Raw genomic sequence first — 21205 nt, forward strand, 5'->3', positions numbered from 1 at the left:
CTGCAGTCTTCCATACCCAGCGTTCCTAAGCACTGAAGATCCAGATCCAACAGATCAAGATCCAAACACACAGCAAGACCCAGCCCCTAGTGCTGTTGGTCTATCAGGTAGGAAGGCCTGCAGGAAGAATCTTATGAAGGAACACAATCAGAATATTTTCCAGACAGCTGGAGGGCCAGAACCAATGTTGCTGTGAATGAGGAAATGCTGCTCCTCCCTCTGGCTGATTTATTGGTACACCTGCACTCAGGAGAGGCAGGGAAATGCTTAAGAGGATAAGATTTCAACAGTTTTTAAGAGGAGGAAAGGAAATTGAAATCAAGTTACAACAACAAGCCATAAAGAATCTTTCTTTATAACCTTTTCAATGTAGTCTGAATGCTACCAAGCAATCAGAGCACTCTGGATAATTGGGAATGGGAGTTAAACACTAATTAAAAAAAGGTACGTGTAGATCATGCTATTTTTAACTCCCATTGCATTAGTAACTACAGACAGAGGATGTCTAGAGACACCTAACTCGTATTCGGCGGATACGATCTGTTTTGCTGCTACAGAAGAATTAAGCTGCTCAGATCCACGATGCACTGGTTATTGCCCTCCCTGGCTTTGGAATCTGTACCAGCAGCTACTCCTGGTCATTCGGAATGGCTGGCTCGCACTGACCTGTAAACTGCGATCGAATAAGATCACATATGCGAGGAGGGGAAGAAACAGTTTCTGCCAACTTCTCTCCAGCTAATGGTTTTTAAAATACCTTTCAACAATTATTGCTGAACATCACCCTCAAAAAAACTCACACAGAAAGATGTAGAAGGGCACAAGCTTTACCAAAGTGAGCAGCAGGATAACCTTGAACACTCAGAGAAGGCAGCCTGGGCTTCCCCACACAGCCCTGAGCTGACTGTTAAAAAAGGCTTTTCCACTGCTCCGGCCACAAACCATCTCTGTCAGGTGTGCAAAGTGGTTCTTTCCTCCTGAGAACAAGGATAAACCTGTAAGCTCGAATGGTGTTTAAGTGTAAAAGACCCTCAAAGAAAAAATACACCTCTGAACAAAGAAAAAACTCATCACACTTTACACCTGTTTAAGAAAAAATCCTTTTAACAAGTTGGTTCATTAATAAAGGTGCAATTAAGTATCACATCATGAAAGGAACAGGAATGAAAACAGAGTAAATTCTCATTAAGAGACAATGCTAAGGGATCTATCTCATTTAAAAAAAAGCAACCAACACTTTCTCTCCTTGCTCCTGCTTATAGGCAATCTCACAGGAATTTGTTACAAACACAGGATTGCTCCTCAAAGTTAGGAAACTACTTTTTTTAGCTAAAAAGCTAGAATTTCTTCTGTATCTTTCTAAGAAAAGTGTTCCTCATTGTGAACAAGCACAGCAATGAGAACAGAAAAACCTTTAGAGAAAACCACCGCTCATTTCAATATCACAAACGAGACACAAGCATAGGGAAAGTGACAAATTCTGCATTCTCTCCAGAACAGATTCTCTTTCTGTTACCGGGGTCAGCCAGACTCGAGACACTTCAATCACTGTGGCAAGCAGCCAGCTCATGAATAGGCTGCCTAACATCAACAAGACTATTGGTATGAACAAATGCTCAAACTGACTATGAGACTTCTTGTATACCCTTTGTAATGTTAAAATCTGCGGGATTACTGGGGTTTCCAAGTGCTCTCCCACATGGACTAAGAGCTGAAGTCAAGAAGGGTGCTCACGTGAGGAAGGGGGTAAGAGCTGAGTGCTGGTGCTTTGTTTTCAGTTGAAGAAAAATAATATAACCCATCCTAAAAGAACTCCTGGATGGCAGAAATTAGGCTGTTACCATAGCCTCGTGCCTGGAGTGAGGTTCTAACGTGCACTGACCAAGAAAAGCGCTGCTGTCTCTGTGAGAGCAGTTAGTGGTAACTCCACACGCAGTTTTGCTTGAGGACCACCAGACTGCAAACCACATGCAAAAGTATCGAACCAGGATGGCAATACATAAAGGATCTGTGAGAAAGGAAGCACTGGAACTAGCAGCAAGGTGGGGTTGCCTGCATGGTCAGCCCTTCATTTGAATGCAAATGTAATTTTGGGGCAGGCAGTTATCTGTGACATCAGGCAGGACCTTAGTAAACTGTTACCACCAGCACCTGGTAAAACCATTGTTAATCATGTGTAGTAAAGGGACATCAGGGCCAGCCTAAGTCATTTATAGAGCCAGGCAGGGCTAGAAAAGAGAGAGAAAGAAAGAGGAGGGGAAGAGAGATCAAACAAACTGTGAGGAGCAGGATGTCCCAGCAAGACAAAGCCAGGCTGTGAGCATCATGTATGTGAGTTACCTTTTGGATAAAGAGACCAGCATGTACCCAGGATCTGTGAGGGGGAACAGCAACCTGCCAGTGCAGAACTTTGTGTCTACTCCAGCCTATTCCGATTACATGGGATATCATCATGTGCCAACTCTGGACACCCATGGACAGCCGGCGGGAGCTTGGGGATCTCACTACGGCCCACAGAGAGAGGACTGGAACGCTTACGGCCCAGGACCTTCCAGCACGGTGGCTGCGGCACAGCTCAATGGCTCGCCTCCCACCCAGGTCTCCTACAGCTCTGCTGATTACAGCTCCCTCCATCCTGCTGGAGCTGGGGGGTTGCCGCCTGTAGAAACAATTAATGCACAGCAAATCTCTCCCAGCAGCCAAAGGCACAGCTCTTACGAATGGATGAGGAAAACGGTGCAATCCACTTCTACAGGTAGGAGGGCACTAATGCTTTATGTTGAGAAGAGATTTTACCTTTTTTTGCGTAGCTGGGGTGGGGGTTGGCAGGTTCCCCGTTTAGAGGGAAGAGTACAGAAAGGTCCAAACTGCTCTGAAGGATTCTCTTGCTAGCAGTTAAATATTGGTTCAATTATTGGGTGCTGGGTTTGATCAGCTGACCATTCCTTCTGTTTCTTTCATGACCTTTACTGCTGAGGCAAATGAAAAGCTAAGTCCTTAGTCAAGTATTTTCACTTCAGATGTTAAAAAATTGTGATATCAAATAACTGCTTTTAAGAGGAGTCCTGTAGATTGGAAGGAAGCAGCATGTCTGCAGAGAGAAATCATGATGGAAGTACTGTACTTCACCACCACCAATACTTTGCCTGTTTTCCTCAAGATTTAGAGTACAGATGAAAAGTTCAAGAAAAATGTATATAGTAAGGGGTGGAAATAACACTTTGTATTAGAAAGAACCTCTCTAAACCTCAGACCACTGAAAAAGAATGAGATGTGCAAGATCAAACAATGAGTCAGTGCTTTAAAACAGGAATGATAAGGAAAAGCTTGCATTGCTTTGTAGCAGTAGCTCTCCGAATATGCAGGAATACAAAGATCCACAGAAACACAATCAGCTAATACAGTGACAGATCAGTCTCTCATGCATGGTAGCTGACAAGCACAAAACAATTCTTCAAACTATTTAACCAGCAAAAATAAGGCATGAAGCATGAGGAAAAGGTTCCGTTTGATTGCAATGAGGGACTACAGAAAAAAAATATAAAAAATAAAAAACAACCCTAAACCAAAAATCTGTGCCTTGTAAGAACAGAAAAAAAATATGAAACAAGAAATGGGAGAAGGACATGAAAAAGAGGGAAAACTGCCTGAAAAGAACAGAGGCACAGCCCACTATATAGAAGTATTGGATCCTCTGAAGTGCTGAGCAGCTCTGACATGCACCAAGATCAGCAGAAATTAGGGATGCTCAGTGCCTCTCCTAACAAGACACTTCCAGTATTTCACTGTCACATCCCAGGAAGACTCCTTTCCCCTCAGCCCTTCTTCCCACCCCAGCTTTCTTCCACACATGCCTGGACAGAACAGTTTTCCAAACAAGTACAGAAATAAATCTCTGATGAGAAAGTAATTACTTAAAACATGCTTTAGCAAAAAGAAAGCATTAAAATAATGCATCTAATTGATATGGACAGACTGAGCCATCCTCACTCCTGCTGACCACAACTTCAGTTCATAGAGAGTCCATAGAGGTCGATAGGACAATCAGAGCGGGTTGTGAAGAAGAGTTTGAGGGGGGATGAAAGAGCAGTTGGGTTTTTTTTTAAATCCTCTGTGCTCTTCACTGAATTCCACCTAAGAAAAAACAAAAGAGAGCCAATCTTGCAAAAACTGACAGCTTATTTTTGAGTAGTCCTTACAAGGCCAAGGGAGTTGCTCAAAATGATGTAATTTACAGATAGCAGAATACTTGCTAAAAACCCACTACTTCTCCTCTCTTCTTTACCCAACTGCCTCTTGCTCCTGTGGATTTAAACTGCATCCTCTCTGAGAGAAAGACCCGATTTGATTTGTCTGCATTGTCCCTTTTCTAGTGGGGGCATTGTGTGTGAGAGAGAGATATCAATATAATAAATAGATATAATATCTAGAGAGAGCAATAGACAATTACATTCTAAATGCCTGGCTGAGCAGCACGCTTCTGAATTTCCACATTTCAAGCCTGGACAGGTCAGAGCAACCATAAGAAGTGCTGTCTGGAATGGTCTAACAAGTTAGTGAGCATCTTCCCCTCCAAAAGCACTGAAGAAATCACCGTGTCGCATGATCACACACACCCCACGTACCCGTGGTCCAGTGTGAGTCCCTCTGAAGACAGTGGGAGCCTGTCCAGACATTTAATAGGCACTGGGTCATGCTTTAGGGGAAAATCCAGACAAGAAGCTCTCCTGCTGCTTCTTTCTTTCTAATTTTTTTGCTCGGTCAGGAATGCTTAGTGCCAATAGATCTGCTTCACCAGAGCTGGTGATTTTTGCTTCACCTGCTCCTCGTCCTCAGTTTAAAAGCAAGAGCACTTTCGAGTTTCCCCATTTTCCAAACAGTAAAATAATTTCTTTCAATTCCCACTCACAGCAATGTCAGACAGCAATGCACTGCAGTGAAATCCGTTCTAAGCATGCAAGGATTGTGAGTAACCTCAAACACGTGTCGAGGCTGACTGCAAGGGGTAGTGGTGTTTTCTGGATCCTGATCTAAATCCCCAGTATTTTCTTAGCTGGAATCCAATGCTTTTTCCATCCCTAGAGCTGCCTACATACACTGAGCATTACCTTTTGGCAAGAACTGTAGGAATTTCAGTCAAGGGTGTGCACAGACAAGAGTGAATGAATCGCCTACTATTTATTAGCTTTCCTTCCCTGTGAAATAGATATAAGCCACTATTTTAAAGAGGGGAAAAACTGAGGCTCAGACTTCCCTGCAGTAATCAGAACAGAAACTAATGAGACGAATGCTATTATTTGTTCATTACTTGTTGCAAAATACTAGTTATCAATAATAATATTTAACTTAGGAAACAATAACTATTAAGGCAAGCGATTTTTGCAAGGTATTCTTGAAAGCATGCAAGAATGTTCCTCTAGCCTTACCCCTTTAGGATAGGGAGACACTTTTCCCCAAAGGCTTTACTGACATAGAGCAGTGTGAATAACAGAAAACAAATCCTATGAACAACGGCACTTCCATCTCCAGGTTAGTTTCTCCTGTTGGTGCTCTGTGGCTTCACCACCTGACAGGTAACAAAAGCCTTCACTGAAATCCCTACCACTGCCTCATGCCCTGTGTGTTTCTTGGTGCTCTGTCATCTACAAAACTAATTTGGAACAATTATTTCAAGCCTGACTCTGTAATTTTAAAACCAACATCCAATATAAAGCCATGTGTGCAATTGGTGTTTAGTTTATGAGGTTATGCTATGTGAAATCACTGGAGATCTCAGCATTTCATGTGATGCTATCATCCTAGTGTAGTGTTACTGGAATGCATTTCCTGCAGAAAAGACCTAACAAGGCTTTCATCCATCATTCTCTCTCTGGCTAAAGGATGTCTGAATGTTTGTCCCTGCAGCTTTAGAACTGGAGGGACTGGGACTTGATCCTAAATGCAGTGCCCGCAGGATCCAGTGCCTGGTCACTGGATTCTTGGGGGTGTTCAGGATACAGAACACAAGTGTGTTTTGACTGAGAATGCTTGGAGAAGGAACACATTGACTACTGAGTAGTTTCATCCAGGTACATCGGTGGAAAAAGACCCTTCTCTAACCCTTATACCGTTCATATCCCCTCTCCTAAGCCACTAGGTTGAAAGGGTGAGCAAAGCCAAGGCACCTGGTATGCATAACAGAGGAGAGAACAAAGCCAAGACACCTAGGGATTCGAGGTGGCAGTGCCACACACACACAGAGCACAGTTACAGGAGAATTCTTTGATGGGAAGCAGAATAAAGCTACCTTAGAATAAGTTCCCAATCTCATCCTGTTGATTTTAGTTTTTCCACAGAGGTGTGCAGTCGCTCACAAGTCTGCAGGAGCAGACTTGACTTTCTTCCTTCATCAGAACACAGCACATATCTGTGAAAAAGCTGTGCCCAAAACAGTGAGTTTGAACAGTGAACTGTCAGGCAGTTCCAGCAGCCATGAGATCTTGCTCACACAGCTGAATGTACAGCACAAGGTCTTCACTTACATCACCATAAAACAGGGAGGGAAGAAGTTTTGAAACAGATAAACTAATTTTAAGCAGAGACTTTTCCTACAGATGACAACTCTCCTGTCACTGCTGTTCAAGAAAAGTTCACTCTAAGAGACAAAGACAGTTTCAGCGGTGCTGATGGCAGGCACTGATGGAACCACTACCAAAAGCACTGTAAACACACAGCATCTCATCTGTGAGGAAGGAAGAGGTTATATTCTCTGAAACTAGGAAGAGAAACAAGCATTTTAAGAAGCCATTCCTGCAAAATGCTGAATGCCTAAAGGACATACAACACTTGGAAAAAAGTTCCATTTACCACTTGCTTCTTAGTCTCTGTAGTCACTGGCAATGGGATTCTCCCTGCCCTTGCCATCAGGAATCCACTTCCACTGTCCACAGGCTGGGTCCCTCAGCCAAACCAAATCCATGCAGGGTAGTCTGCCCAGTCATTGCTTGAGGATGATCAAAATACCCCTGCTTTGGATTCAATCATTTCTGGATGATGAATGTGAACAGCAAAGTCTACACTCACAAAGCCAAGGCCAGGAGTCGGCTAAAGAGCTTTACCACACAACAGCAGAATAGCATATTCCAAAATAGAAATGTTAGAGTTTTAAATGTGAGTCAGAACAGAAGGGAAAATTCTTTAAGTCTGTTGGAAGGTTCCAATCCTAAGGTCCTGTTCTGCTCATTTCAGCACGAATCCTCTGAACACACATAACGACAACAAATGATCAAGACCCAGCAGAAAATACAAACACTGAGTTTCACCATATTTCACAAACCTTTTGCATCTAGCTTTGGACCACCCCTGCTCATCAGAATAGCACTGCTAGCAGGGATGTTCTCACTTAAATTATACAGGGCTGGATCCATGGAACAGTTTCTAACATGATGGCAGTGTGTGTTTGTTTTTATTTAACTTCTCAGAACAGAATATGCAGCACAACATCCATCTTCAAAACATTTAAAATTAATTCTGTTTCAACCTTCACTGAAGGCACTGAAACTGTACTAGGGAGAATTTGCTCCTTGCGTTTCCTACACTTCTAAACTGCATAAATTTTTAGAGATAGTCCCAAAACCAAACTGAGAGCTGCTCTCTGGCAGTCCCTATCTTTATAAACTCCAAATCTAGCACTAATCTCTCTCTCAGTTCTGAGCTAACATAAAGATGCAGATCTGAACTGAGCATACCTTCAGGCCAAAAAGCTGTTTCACATTTCTTAAGGTGATTTAAAGGGACCTCCAGTCAGCAAGTACAGACATAGCCTCCCCTGAAACAGTGTTAAACTATGGGACCCAGATTAGGATGCTTTGTAAGTAATACAACAAGAATCCCACATCATTCTATGCTAAAACACCTTGTGCCTAACTCTCAGGCAGCTTCTGGATATTATGAATGATGCCAGTTCCAGTGGACAAAGAGTATTTCTGAAAAGTTAAGAGAGGAGGCACTGCAAGAGGGGCCGGGCTAGTTCTAATGCTAATGCATTTTGCTTTGTAAACTAGTTGTGAGGTCCGATGGTGGTTTTTTTTTTACCTTTCCTGGCCTACATTGTCTGAGGTTTTGAGGCCTATCTGTCATATAGAGGCAACAGACCCTTTCAACACTTCTCTTCGCTTTGATATGCACTCTTGTCTCTTCCTTCTCCCTCTTTTCTTCAGGAGTTATATTGCCGGAAAGGGTGATGATTTTCACAGCAAATAAAGAGGCCTTCTCCCGGCTTTATTGTCTTCAGAAGAAATGCTCTGTGAATTTTATGGCCAATGGGAAGCTGTTCCCTTCCCCCAACTCAAAACTTGGCCAGTCACAAAAATTGCTGGAGTGGGTGTGATGGAACAGGATTGTTAAACTGCAGCTCAGGAGCAGTTTGCCAAGCCTGCAGTGTCCTATTTCGCGTTACTCCAAAGGTACAGTCTCCAACAATCACTGCTGGCAAAACAGGGTTTTGACAGGACTCTGTTCTGGAGCGGCTCATTCATGCCAGAAAGCCCCCTCCCCACACAAAGGCAGGAACACTACAAAGGGAGCTGCTGCAAAGCTCCTTCGTTTCATATCTCTATCACCCAACTGCCAACAACCTCTCCAACCACTTGTAGTTCCACAGGAGAACTGTCCATGGCAGAAAGCACTGCCAACAAAACTCCCATAAATTGCTGATTAAACCAATAATCTGTCATTAACAGATTAATTACGATTGCAGAAAGTTAAATGTTGGTAATTTCACTTGCAGAAAGTTAAATGTGGGTAATTTCACTCACCTAAGTGAGTAAAATAAGCAGGATATGCCTAAAGAACTGGACAACAGTATTAATTGTTATCATTCATCATTAAATTCTACCATTATCTCCTAAAGAAGGCTGAGAAGCCCTTCTGCTGTCTGCAGTGGGTTCACTAGTCTCACCTCAGATGTGATTCAGGTAATACTGCTCCTGAAATAAACTGCACCACTGTAAATAAAACCAGGAGAAGGTCTGCAAGATTTGGCTCAGAATGCAAGAGAGCATCTATTCCGTTTAACAGATGGAATTCAGAGCCTCAAGTCCCAAATGATTTAGCAATAGGCTTCATTGCTGCTGTTTGTTAACTTTGGCAAAGAGAAGTGTGTCTTGTCTTTGTGAGGAAATGCCATGTGCAGGCTCATCCTGACCCAGCATCTGAAAAAGGCACCAGGGACATCAATGAGAGTCTGAGTGAAGGCCTAACAGACTAAAACAGACTCTGCCAGAACGAAGAGTCCTCTCCACCCTGGCAGATCTCAGCTCCCTCTGCTGTCTCTCACAAGAGGGTGTTCCTCTGCGCAACAAATCAAATTATTAAAGACAAGATTTATGTGGCAAATCACAGAGAATCTTCCTCAGATTGTTGCTGACTTTTAGGAAGGAAATGTTCCCCTTTTGCTTTTCTCTACTGTTTAATTTATTCTCTTAACTAACTTTAAAGAAAGGAACTAGATATGAAAGCTCCTAATCTTCCTTCAAAGAGAAACACAATATTATCATTCCTACTAAAAATACACTGAAAGATACTGATATGAAAAGAAAGGATTTCATGGGAGAAAGTTCTGTTTTCGATATACATTCCATTTATTCTTCAGTTTAAAAAGCAAACTCCCAACTCTCTCCTAACTCAGATAATAAGGGTTCAAACCAGAAACAGGAAGGTTTATCTTGAAGTTTACCCCCTTGTTTTGGCAACAGAACAACAGCTGATATTTGTCTCTGGCTTCTGAATGAGAATAGAGTTCAAGATAAGATCACCTTGTTGCTCTTTTGTTCACTCCATCTTAACAACACAAAGGAGCCTAAGGAACATTTTAAACATCTTGTCCCACAGAATGCCCCAGAATTCTCATTTAAAGAGGAAAAAACCTAACCAAACCCAAGGCTGGAGAGATCAAAACTTACAAAATACCAAGCGAGGCATTAAAGCACCCCAGGTGACCATATGTTAAACAAACAATTTACACTTCCAATGAATGAAAACAAATGTCCTAGCATTTCTGTGGGCTAAACTGAGTCACTGCTGTTCTTTACAGATTCTAAAATTCTTACCATAATGTTGTACAATTAACAGCACTTTTCACTCGATTATCAGTGTAAACATAATTGGGCTAATTCTGCTTTCACTACAGTTTCCCAGTGATAGAAATGCCTCTGAGATGAGAATGCCATAGAATCATGAAATAGGTTGGGGTGGAAGGGATCTTAAAGCCCATCCAGTTCCATCCCCCTGCCTTGGGCTGGGACACCTCCCACGGGATCAGGGGCTCCATCCAGCCTGGCCTTGAACCCCTCCAGGGATGGGGCAGCCACCACTGCTCTGGGCAACCTGGGTCAGGGTCTCCCCACCCTCACACCAAAACATTTCTTCCTAAAAATTCATCTCAATCTCCCCTCTTGCAGCTCAAAACCGTTCCCCCTTGTCCTCTCCCTGCACTGCCTGATCAAGAGCCCCACCCCAGCTTTCTTGGAGCCCCTTTCAGTACTGAAAGCTGCTCCAAGGTCTCCCTGGAGCTTTATCTTCTCCAGGGTAAGCAAAGCTAAACAAGAATGTCATGTGTATCTGCTCCAACCAAGCACAGCACAGCAGCCCCCTCACAGGGAAGGTAACAGACCTGAGGCAAAGTGGGTTTGCCTGCATGGACTGAGCACAAACTCCAGCATAAGGAATAAACACAAACATGCACAAATATATTTTCCATATTGAAATAGTCCAGGTAAGCAGGCAGATGGCGTCAATGCCCACAGCACTGTAAACTCACTGTTAACGTCTAGTGCTTTCCCAGGATTGAACACCATGGTGCACGGAAGCTGAAGCATCAAATTGTGATGTAGACCTTGTTCTTCAAGCCTGGGAAGAGTCCTAGAGAAACACTGTCATGTAGGGTGAACTAGTTATTATCCACCCCCAGCACTGCACTGAGCAGGACTTCCACAGTTCTGTATCTAGGATCTACACAAACAGCACAAAAAGGAGCAGAGCCTGCAGAAACTTCCAATGCAAACCATACCTTGGTGAGCCAAAAATCCTTGCAAGTAGCGAAGTCCTGACTGCCAAATGCTGGGAGAGAAAAAAGTGAGATGGCTCTCAAGCCTCTGCCACACAGTGTGTGCAGCAAGTGGGAGGCAAAGTGAACTTGAACTATGTTCTGCTATTAAAGCCAAGAGACATCGCATCTGCCTCCACTGAGGGGGTCAAAAGCATTAACGCACAAAACTAAATCATAAATTAAGGGATGCATTACTTCCAGATTCTGCTCTTTGGGTGTGATTTTAACTTCAAAAGCAAGAGGAGCTGGAAGGAGGGGCTGAGCAGATATCAGGCCTGTGACCCGCTGAAGGAGGAAAGCTTTAGCTCTCCTCTCTTGCTGAGGGAAACTGGTAGTTCTGGGGTGCTGTGCCATGTCATGACGTGGGGATCTACTCAGAGACTAACACTGGACCAGCTCCCTGCCTGAAAATCTATTCCAGTCCTTTCCACTCAAAATTAACTGCTTTTACTAGGAATGCAGTCATCATGAGTCTGAAGAACCTGTCCTGTGAAGAGCTAAACATGCACACACACACATTCTTTTCAGAAAAAGTTCTGTCAGCAAACACGAGCTGCTGTATGAAGTGACATCTGCAGCAGCAGCAGCTGGTCACAGGCAGCTGGCCACAAAGTGGCTTGAGTTCTGTGCATTATCTGAAAGAACCTGAACCCAAGGGGGCTGGTTCTGCTATAATGACCACCAAGGACGCAACAATTCACTTAATGATTCACCTACAGTATCACAGCAGAACAGCTTGCAAAATAACCACCAAACTAAAAATAGATCCCCTGGACCAGAGAGGTCACAGTCTACATAGAAACAGCTGAAGAAATGTCATATAAACATAGACAGAGAAGGAAGCACAAAAAAAAAAAAAAAAAAAAAAAGAAAAAAAAAAGAAGGGTCAGACTGTGGTTAGGGAACAGGTAACACTAGTGTTAGCACAACAATGATCCAGCCTTTCAAAAATTAAGGAAGACCTTAGGCTGGGGCTCTAGGGCCTTGGTTTTAAGGTGTTGCTCTCTGCTGTACTGAACATTACAGACAGAGGAAAGGTGGGTGAGAGAGGCAGCATCAGTGTCTTTCTCATTCGCAAAACTCTTTCATTACTGCCAACATATTCTGTCCTCAGAAATCATCCTGTATGGAACCCATAAAATCTCAGCTGCTCGCATGTGTGCTCACTGGCTCCTGTCATGTGCCATTACCTTGTAATGACCCAGACGCTGCTGAGCTGCATCTGCTTCAGCCTCTCCAGCCACAGCTGAAAGGATGCAGAAGCTGCCTGCAGAGGAACAGACATTGCGGTCCTACCCTTGTTCAATGCCCTCTGTTCAGTAGTACTGCTTTCTTTTTATTAACTGTCATCTGAAAATCTATGTTACTACTCCCTGTGCTGTTATCAAGCTACAGACAGACTGTGCCAGATTTGAAGGAACAAAACAACCTTTAAATTGCAGTAACAATCACAATATTGTATTAATTTTTCTAGCAGCAAGAATTGAGGAACTTTGGTGTCTCTCAGTATTTTTAACACAGTAAAAGTGCCTTCACCATTTCCCTCTGAAGCAGGTAGCAGTGTATCAGCTTTAGGGACAGAAATAGAGCAATTCCACACCAAGCAGGAAGCCTGCATCTAAGCTGGGAACAGAAGCCAGGTTTCCTGGCTCCTTGTTCTTAACAGGAACGCTGTCCCTCTCCCTAATGATAACACAGGGGTGATAAAGGATATGAGAAGCATCTTATCATCTCTTTACTAAGGAGCAAACCCAAAATCTGATGGTATGAAATTCTTGTGTTGTAAATCAAGGCTGAGTCCACAGCAGTCCAGGCAGTTGCTCTGGGTAAGTGCATAGAGAATCAGGCCTAAAACACCCACAAACATTTACAAATGTAAAGCCAGACATTTTGTGTTACTAAAGTTAAAAAATCCTAGCTTCAAGCAATGTGTTCTTCTTTCAAAACAGGTAAAACAAGAACAAGAGAGAAGTACCGTGTGGTTTACACAGATCATCAGAGATTAGAATTAGAGAAGGAATTTCATTACAACAGATACATTACAATCAGGAGGAAGTCTGAACTTGCTGCAAACCTAAGGCTTTCCGAGAGACAGGTAGAGTATGGATCACCCGTTCAGGATTGCCTTTGAACTTGTTATTGCTGAGGAGAACATAACCCTACTGGTTAAGAACACAAAAATCTAATGACTCCAATAACCAAACGCTGTGACGAGGTTCGTTTTTACAGGGTAGGAACTCAAACTGTCCCCCTGAGTGACCTGCACTCATTTCTAAATATCCCATCATCACGGCTTCAGCACTTATAGTGACATGGGAGCACCCTGCAACAGCACAGACAAAGCAAACACCAGTCTTACCCGCAGTTCTCATCTCAGAAACAAGAGTTTAAAACTAATGACACACGCTCTCTGTCTTACTGGGGTAGTGGTAGCAGAGAGAATTTTTTGCTGACATTTATAAAGCAGAAGTCCCGGTTCTGCTGAAGTCGATGGGAATCCCGTAACAGATTCAAAAGGGTCACTCTTAGCAGAGAATGGAAGTGCTGAGCCCAAGTAGGTCCAGGACATTTGAAGGTATTTGGTTCTCTGGCTGCCTTTTACCTTTTGTTAAAGATTCCCTACATATGGCCTACACCGCTCTCCTACCTCTATTTCCTCCTACCCCTTCCAAATTCCACATCTATTCTCACAACATCAGCCAAAACACAATCCTTTCTGGTCAAAAGACACACAAGTGTTGTTCTGGAACCCCTCTGTGTCGCGTTCTTCAGCCCGCGCCAGCCGCTGCCAAAGCAAAGCACGCCGGCAACCTCTGGCTCTCGAGCCCTTCTGCTGCCTCACACCAGCCACGGAGACGAGGTGCCAGGCAGGGTCTCCCACAAAGACCTCGCAGCATGGGCCAAGCACCCCAAGTCCTGTGTCCCTTGGGAGTTCTTGAGCCAGAGCACTGAAGTGAGATGCAAGACAGTTAAAAGCTTTACTGCAGGACCTCCCCAAACAGATCTCAGGACACAATAAGCCCATTTGCTGCCTTGTCTGTTTGCAACCCATCACAGCACTGATTTCTCAGTCCATTATTATTCAGTATTATTCACTGAAGATTATGCCTTATTCACCATCGTTTTATAAGCTCTACTGAGCTTGGATGGTTCCAGACCCACCTCATTACAGCACTGTCCAGCCAAGTTGAACCTGAACAATTGCTTAGACAAGGAAGGAAAGATGTGATATCTACAGAAGAGAAAATGCAAAATGAAGCATTGCTAATATAGGAAGGATATAGAAATAAAGGAGATAGTGAGGACAAGAAAGAAGAGAGAAAATTAGACTTCAGGGCAAGAGTTACTCCCACAACAACTGAACAGTGGAAAAAAATCCTAAAAGGAAGGAGGACAGCAGGTGAAGAACAAGTCAGAGAGGTGCCAGTGACCATGTTGGCTCCTAGTCTGACGTTACAGACCTGTATTGACTTGTAGCCACCTGGTAACTGGCAGGCAACCTTGAATTGCCTACTACCATTCTCTCTGGATCTCTGCTGCTGATTCTGCATCTCCGTGTAATAACAAACCAGAGCAAAACTCTAAATTCAAAGGCAGGTAAGAACACTGAAGCCAGAGGGAAATTCTGAAACAGATGTTAGTCTGGTTTTCAGACTGTTTCATCTTTCCACGCATGGGTGAAACAAGATGCTTTCAGCATAATCAGAATGCAAGAGGTCTGAGAGCATTTGAGACTGGTTTTGGGGAACATCATTTGGTACTGAAATGACATTCTGGAGACTAAGACAACAAAACAAACTGCCAAATGTCTCAAATGGTAGCCTGGGATTTAAAAGACCTAATTCCAGTTTCCACAAGCTTTGCATGTATAGAATCATAGAATCATAGAATAACCAGGTTGGAAGAGACCCACTGGATCATCGAGTCCAACCATTCCTATCAAACACTAAACCATGCCCCTTAGCGCCTTGTCCACCCATCCCTTAAACACCTCCAGGGAAGGTGACTCAACCCCCTCCCTGGGCAGCCTCTGCCAGTGCCCAATGACCCTTTCTGTGAAAAACTTTTTCCTAATGTCCAGCCTGAACCTCCCCTGGCGGAGCTTGAGGCCATTCCCTCTCGTCCTGTCCCCTGTCACTTGGGAGAAGAGCCCAGCACCCTCCTCTCCACAACCTCCTTTCAGGTAGTTGTAGAGAGCAATGAGGTCTCCCCTCAGTCTCCTCTTCTCCAGGCTAAACACCCCCAGCTCTCTCAGCCATTCCTCATAAGGCCTCTTCTCCAGCCCCCTCACCAGCTTCGTTGCTCTTCTCTGGACTCGCTCCAGAGCCTCAACATCCTTCTTGTGGTGAGGGGCCCAGAACTGAACACAGGATTCGAGGAGCAGTCTCCCCAGTGCCGAGTACAGAGGGAGAAGAACCTCCCTGGACCTGCTGGTCATGCTGTTTCTGATCCAAGCCAAGATGCCATTGGCCTTCTTGGCCACCTGGGCCACTGCTGGCTCATATTCAGTCGCTGTCAACCAACACCCCCAGGTCCCTCTCCTCCAGGCAGCTTTCCAGCCAGACTTCTCCTAGTCTGGAGCTGCTCAGGGTTGTTGTGCCCCAAGTGCAGGATCCGGCATTTGGCCTTGTTAAACCTCCTGCCATTGGACTCTGCCCAGTGGTCCAGCCTGTTCAGATCCCTTTGGAGTCTCCCGACCCTCCAGCAGATTGACACTTCCACCCAGCTTAGTGTCGTCTGCAAACTTGCTAAGTATCTGAATTCCTCAGCTGTAACATGGGAATAATAATGCCCCAGGGATAACACTGAGACTGTCAGAGACTCCTTAAGATGTTTTGTGGGACTTCAGCACTGGTTTTCTTTTAAAACACAACCTAGTAGCCACAGATGTTATAGCTTCTTAATGTTTTACCTCCTTTCTGATCATCATTCTCTTTCCCTTTCTAGCTTCTAGCAAAGAATAACGAAACAAATCACTATTTCTCAGCAAACCATTGATTTTTCTTTGGGTTATAGAAAATAGCGACAGAAGTTTTTCCTCTGCCATCTGAACACCAGCAAGAAAATACAACATATCTGAACGAGGTAGCTTGACCCATTACACTGACTAGACATAACACAGAGCCACTTCCAAATATAAGCAGCTGGTGTGCACTGCTCTAAATCCAGTACTGGGGATTCACATCCACAGACATTTCAGGTGGCATAGAACATTCACCCTTTCATACCTGAACAAGTTCTGCTGTATTTTCAGTTGACCGTTACTCATCAACCTCATCCCATCCCAACCAAAACCCATAAGCTCTGTAAAGAGCTTCTTCCCAAAAGATGACTGTGTCCCTATAACAGGGCAGTGGCTGTGGCATCAAGCAGTGGACTGGGTGGGATGCAGCAGCAGAGTCGGGCTCCATCTACGATGCCATAAAAGGCACTGAGTTGTTGAGGCACTGCTCATGCAATATCCTGGAAGTAACATCGCCTACCAAGTACTGCACTGGTGCAATTCTGCTCAGGAGTGTATTTCCATGGCCTTACACACTGGAGCTGCCCAAATGATGTGCAGCATCCAAACAGGAATGCTTCTGGGCCTCAGTTCTTGACTTGCTCTGACTAGGGCTTATAGTTTTCAATGTGAAGATATTCTCAGATGCTTTTGGCCATCACTGTGACACATGAGATCCTGTTCTGTTAGATTTTGTACCAAAAAAAAATCCTAAACCCAAAGCTTGTTCCATAAAGAGATACCTGCTAAAATAAAACTAACACTAAAGAAACCCTCTTTTTATTAAGCTGTTCATAAGAATTTTATTACCATACAGGAAAGACTACCTGTTTGTTATCAGTCCATTGTCTCAGTTTGCCATTGCCTTTCTCGCTGGCCCTCACACAACTGGTAGTTCCTACCACCCTTGACAGTGTACAGTACTGCATGCTATTAGCACACTATCAGCAACTGAAAAAAACCCTTTCCTCTGCTCCTCTGCAGGTGAAAATCTGGTTCCAGAATCGCAGAGCCAAAGAAAGAAAATTAATGAAGAAGAAAATGACTCATTTTGATGGCAACAATCTTGCTTCTATGCAGAGTGACTCTGGCTCAGTGAGCCCGATGCCAGTTCCTGACCAACAGACTCATTCGGAAATGCCCAGCTCCTTATTCCCCCCTCCACCTCCTCCAGCTCCGCTTCCCATGAATGGTTTGCAGCACAACGGGAACCTGCAGCAGGTGGTGGCCTCGCAGTAAGGCTGCCTGGAGAGCCACTGCAGAGCGAACACTATGAACTCCACGGAGCACTACGGGATGAGAGAGAGCAGAGCTGGAGGAGGCCCCAGCAGGACACAGCTCTGTGCACATCGCTTCAAGTACCAGGAACTCAGAGCCACTGCCAGGTCTGCACGATAATCCCAGTTCCCAAGGGCAAGGGAACTGCCGTGTCCCAGGAGGCGTAGGTGCAGGGAGCCTCTGCCAGAGGATGCCCTGCTGAGTCTGTGCCAGGAAACAAGCCACACAGTGGGTGGGCAGGAGAGCCGAGGACCAGGTACGGCCACTTCTTACAGTACACTGCAGGCAAAAAAGCACAAAATTAGCCACAAGCGATACAGCATCGCTGAGGCAGCAACAGCAGCTCTGCCTGTCCCTTGCCCCTAGGTGAAGAGCGTATTTCTTTTCCTCTGAGCTCCACCCAGGTTCCATCTACTCATCTCACTTTCATGGACTTTACACATGGACCTTGATAAGTGACAGCCTGGCCTATAAGTTTGGACCCGCCTGATGGAAAGCCTGGGTCGTGGTGGTGGCACTCACTACATGTTAAGGGCAAAGGCCAGGGATGGTTTGGGTTTGACAGGTCTGATTTCTAACGCTCCACACACTGGTATAAACCTGCACTCTGCAAGCACTCAGAAACGTTTCAATAGCATTCTGGAACTGTGAGCCTTGGCCCAAGTTCATTTCTGACAGAAGAAAAATCACATCAGACTCATTTTATAACCTAAAATAAAGGGCAAAGCGGGGGGAAATCCTTTTAAGAAGTGTAGGTATTGTACAGAGGGACTGCATTGCATCGGGTGGGCTAGCCCACGAATAAAAATGCAATAATTGCATTCCACTGCTTTTAGATTTGGTCCAGCTTTCAGATATATTGTGACATGAAAAAAAGCTGAGAAGCCAAATCAATGAAAGACAAAGCAAACAAATATTTCACTTAAAGATAAGCTCTCAGCATTTTTTAAGTGGGTCTCAGTTGCTGAAATGCTGCTCCCTTCCGTACCAGCAGAGCTCGGCAGGTACTCAGCACACAGGAATAGTGCGGGTTAGGTACTTCCTAAGATGATCAACAATAGCATGTGTGGAACTTGTCTGCAAAGGGAACACTTTTAAAGCACACAAGTGATGTGGGAATTTATAACCTGGTTGGCAAAAGCAATTTAGACATTTAGGATTCCTAGTCTCACTAATTTTCAAGGTGTCCTCCTAAATATCCCTGTCACTGTTGCAAATAAGACTTAGGCTCATTAAGTCATATAGGCACTACATTCTTGGGGTTTTCCTGAATTATAACAGATAGTACTATTAGGTCATCAAAGTGTTGGCAATGTAAAATTACCTTGTATATAAAAGACATTAAAATAAATTACCTTTTTTCGTAATAATTTTCCAATGTGCTGTCAGCTACTGTAGCAAGAGAACACGCGGATTTTCATGATTCATCTGTTACTAAATGGTAATACCAGATTTAAAGGCAAGGTGATGGTAAAAAACTTACAAAAAGCAGAAGAGAATGGTGAGTGTGGGATGGTTCAGGCAGCTGACAGGTTTCAGTATTGCTGAATTTTATTTATCATTCCATGGCTGCAAGGAGTCTCACCAAGTAAGAGTAAAATATCTACATTGTACAATTCCCACTCTTCCCTTTCATAATGCTGCTCCGCTTGCTGGCAAGAGGAGTTTGGAGCTTTGCACAGGTAACACAAATGAGATGAAGAAACTGTGATTCAAAGTTCAGCAACAGAAAGATTCCTCCTGGTGCCCCCGCGCTATGAAAAGCGGAACATGACAAACAGCACGTGTGAACAGAAAAGATTTACCATCCACACTGATGAGCATGGCAACCACACCAAAACACCGTTCTCCCAGGAGAGTATGCAGGGAATGAGTCCAAAAGAGGAATTTGTTGGAAATACATGGAACAGCCACTCTGCGTACAGAGGGAAATGCTGGAGATAGTTCACTTACAGTGAACACACACAGAGCCTCACGCTAGCCTCTTAAACAGAACCTTGCCTGAATATTAAAGTGCTGGAGATAGTTTACTTACAGTGAACACACACACACAGTCTCACATTGGCCAATTAAACAGAACCTTGCTTGAATATTAAAGAAAAAGCAATAATAATGTCCAGATTTAGACTTTCCCAAGGTAAGAGGGGAACTTTGTCAGTTTTATTGATGTACAATACTTAGAACCCAGTTCTAGCTAAACACACAGCACACTGTCCCCAGGGGTTTGCAGGATCAAGCCTATTTGAATCACATTTCCATATCACAACTTAAATTTGTGTTAAAATTTCAAAAAGGACAAAGGATAAAGTCCTTCGAGAAGGAACTTTAAGAAATATATCTGACTGAAACTTCTTTCTCTTTAAAATTATTTAAACATCATTCAAAGAGAGGGAGATCTGGCAAAATGACCTGGTTTATCTTGTTTACATGTAGAAGAGTTATTGAGGAAGATAAGTGAGCGCTTTGAAGATGTGCCTCATTTCTGCTGCAGTTTGCTGAAAGCATGCCTGCCATAGGTTGCTATGTGTTCCCAATCAGAAGTTGTTAAGTACACAAAATAAGGCTGGATTTTATTTGCAGAAGCACATGTTCAAAGGTTAAAATTTATTGCTCCAAAAGCAGTATCTATAAACCAGGGCAATACCTTAGAGATTATTAACCTTCTAGTTATGCCAGTGGTTGGTTTTAGTAGTAGAATTTTTTTTTTAAACTCACCACCAATCTATCCAACTACATATTTCCAATGTGCTTTAATCCTTCAACCAGCTGCCCACCAAAAAGAAAAGAAAGCTATTTTTCTTTAAGAAGCTTGAGCAGTGCTATTCCTTAGAAGGTATATCGTGTGTACTTAAAAATAAGAGACATAAAATTGGAGCCAAATGAACTGGAAGTATTTTGGCCCAGCACTGTGAGTCATGAAATACCAGTGCTAGTCCTCACAACACTTACTTTCGTCCTGACTTTGGGTGTATAACCTACGATTTCTATCAGATCTAAAAAGCAGGAGCGTTGCTGAGAAGATGGATTGGTTGTTAGCACAGTGTCTTGAAGAAGAAAAGCATACCCCAAACAACATCACAAGAATACCTAAGCCCTTAATCCTAATTGTGATTCAAAGAACGATCAAGGTAAACCCTATTTTCAGAGGAATTCACTAACTCTGGGGTTTAAATCCCCATTACCCAGTGAGAGTTGTGATCTATATGGTACAAAAAGACCAAGAAGAGCACAGCACCTTAAGATCTGCTACAAAAACTTCATGCAGCTAAGCAAGAGATACAATTCCAAATGACACTTCTAAAACAAAATCCTTCAAGGCACGGGTCGATGAGGCGCTGAGGGACATGGTTTAGTGTTTGACAGGAATGGTTGGACTCGATGATCCAGATGATTCCAACCTGGTGATTCTATGATTCTATGATTCTATGAAATATGCAGCGTCTGCAATTGCTTTGGGGTTATTCAATCATTAATGGACATACGAGAGCACATCACGTGGATGCTACCTCCTGCCCAAGAGCAGATTCAAAAATGTATTTGATCTGGACAATCACATAAAGATCACAGAGCAAACTCCTGCTTTAGCACCTTTATTCAGTTCACATGTGCAGTACAGGCTTACTCCAATTCAAGCTTTTACACCTAGAGCTGAAATGACTCACAGGCAGTCACACTTTGGAACGGCACTGGGTGTTACTGGTTGGAGAGAACACCGTGCAGACCTCACTGTGTAGAAGAACAGGCACAGGTTTCATGACTAAAACATCTGCCAGCTGTCCTCACACTCAAAGAGCAGAAACACTTTCTTGTACATTTTTTAACTCTGTTCTTAGAGGTAT

At 43.7% G+C, this 21205-nt stretch overlaps 1 protein-coding gene across 1 annotated transcript; it reads left to right on the plus strand.

Annotated features, from left to right (window-relative positions):
* Positions 1-2325: 2325 nt before the first annotated feature.
* Positions 2326-17327, plus strand: LOC138726282 (homeobox protein CDX-4-like). The gene is made up of 3 exons (XM_069867923.1): positions 2326-2755; positions 13036-13181; positions 17073-17327. Exons 1-3 carry the CDS (start codon positions 2326-2328, stop codon positions 17325-17327), a joined length of 831 nt encoding a protein of 276 aa, XP_069724024.1.
* The last annotated feature ends 3878 nt before the right edge of the window (positions 17328-21205 follow it).

This window comes from Phaenicophaeus curvirostris, chromosome 13 (assembly GCF_032191515.1).
Source record: "Phaenicophaeus curvirostris isolate KB17595 chromosome 13, BPBGC_Pcur_1.0, whole genome shotgun sequence".
Taxonomy (NCBI): domain Eukaryota; kingdom Metazoa; phylum Chordata; class Aves; order Cuculiformes; family Cuculidae; genus Phaenicophaeus; species Phaenicophaeus curvirostris.

Bases quoted from the DNA above. Each gene is read 5' to 3' on its own strand.
- LOC138726282 (XM_069867923.1), top strand. From the start codon at position 2,326: ATGTATGTGAGTTACCTTTTGGATAAAGAGACCAGCATGTACCCAGGA. The intron at 2,756-13,035 runs GTAGGAGGGCAC...CTTTCAAAACAG, and splicing joins GGTGCAATCCACTTCTACAG to GTAAAACAAGAACAAGAGAG. The intron at 13,182-17,072 runs GTAGAGTATGGA...GCTCCTCTGCAG, and splicing joins TAAGGCTTTCCGAGAGACAG to GTGAAAATCTGGTTCCAGAA.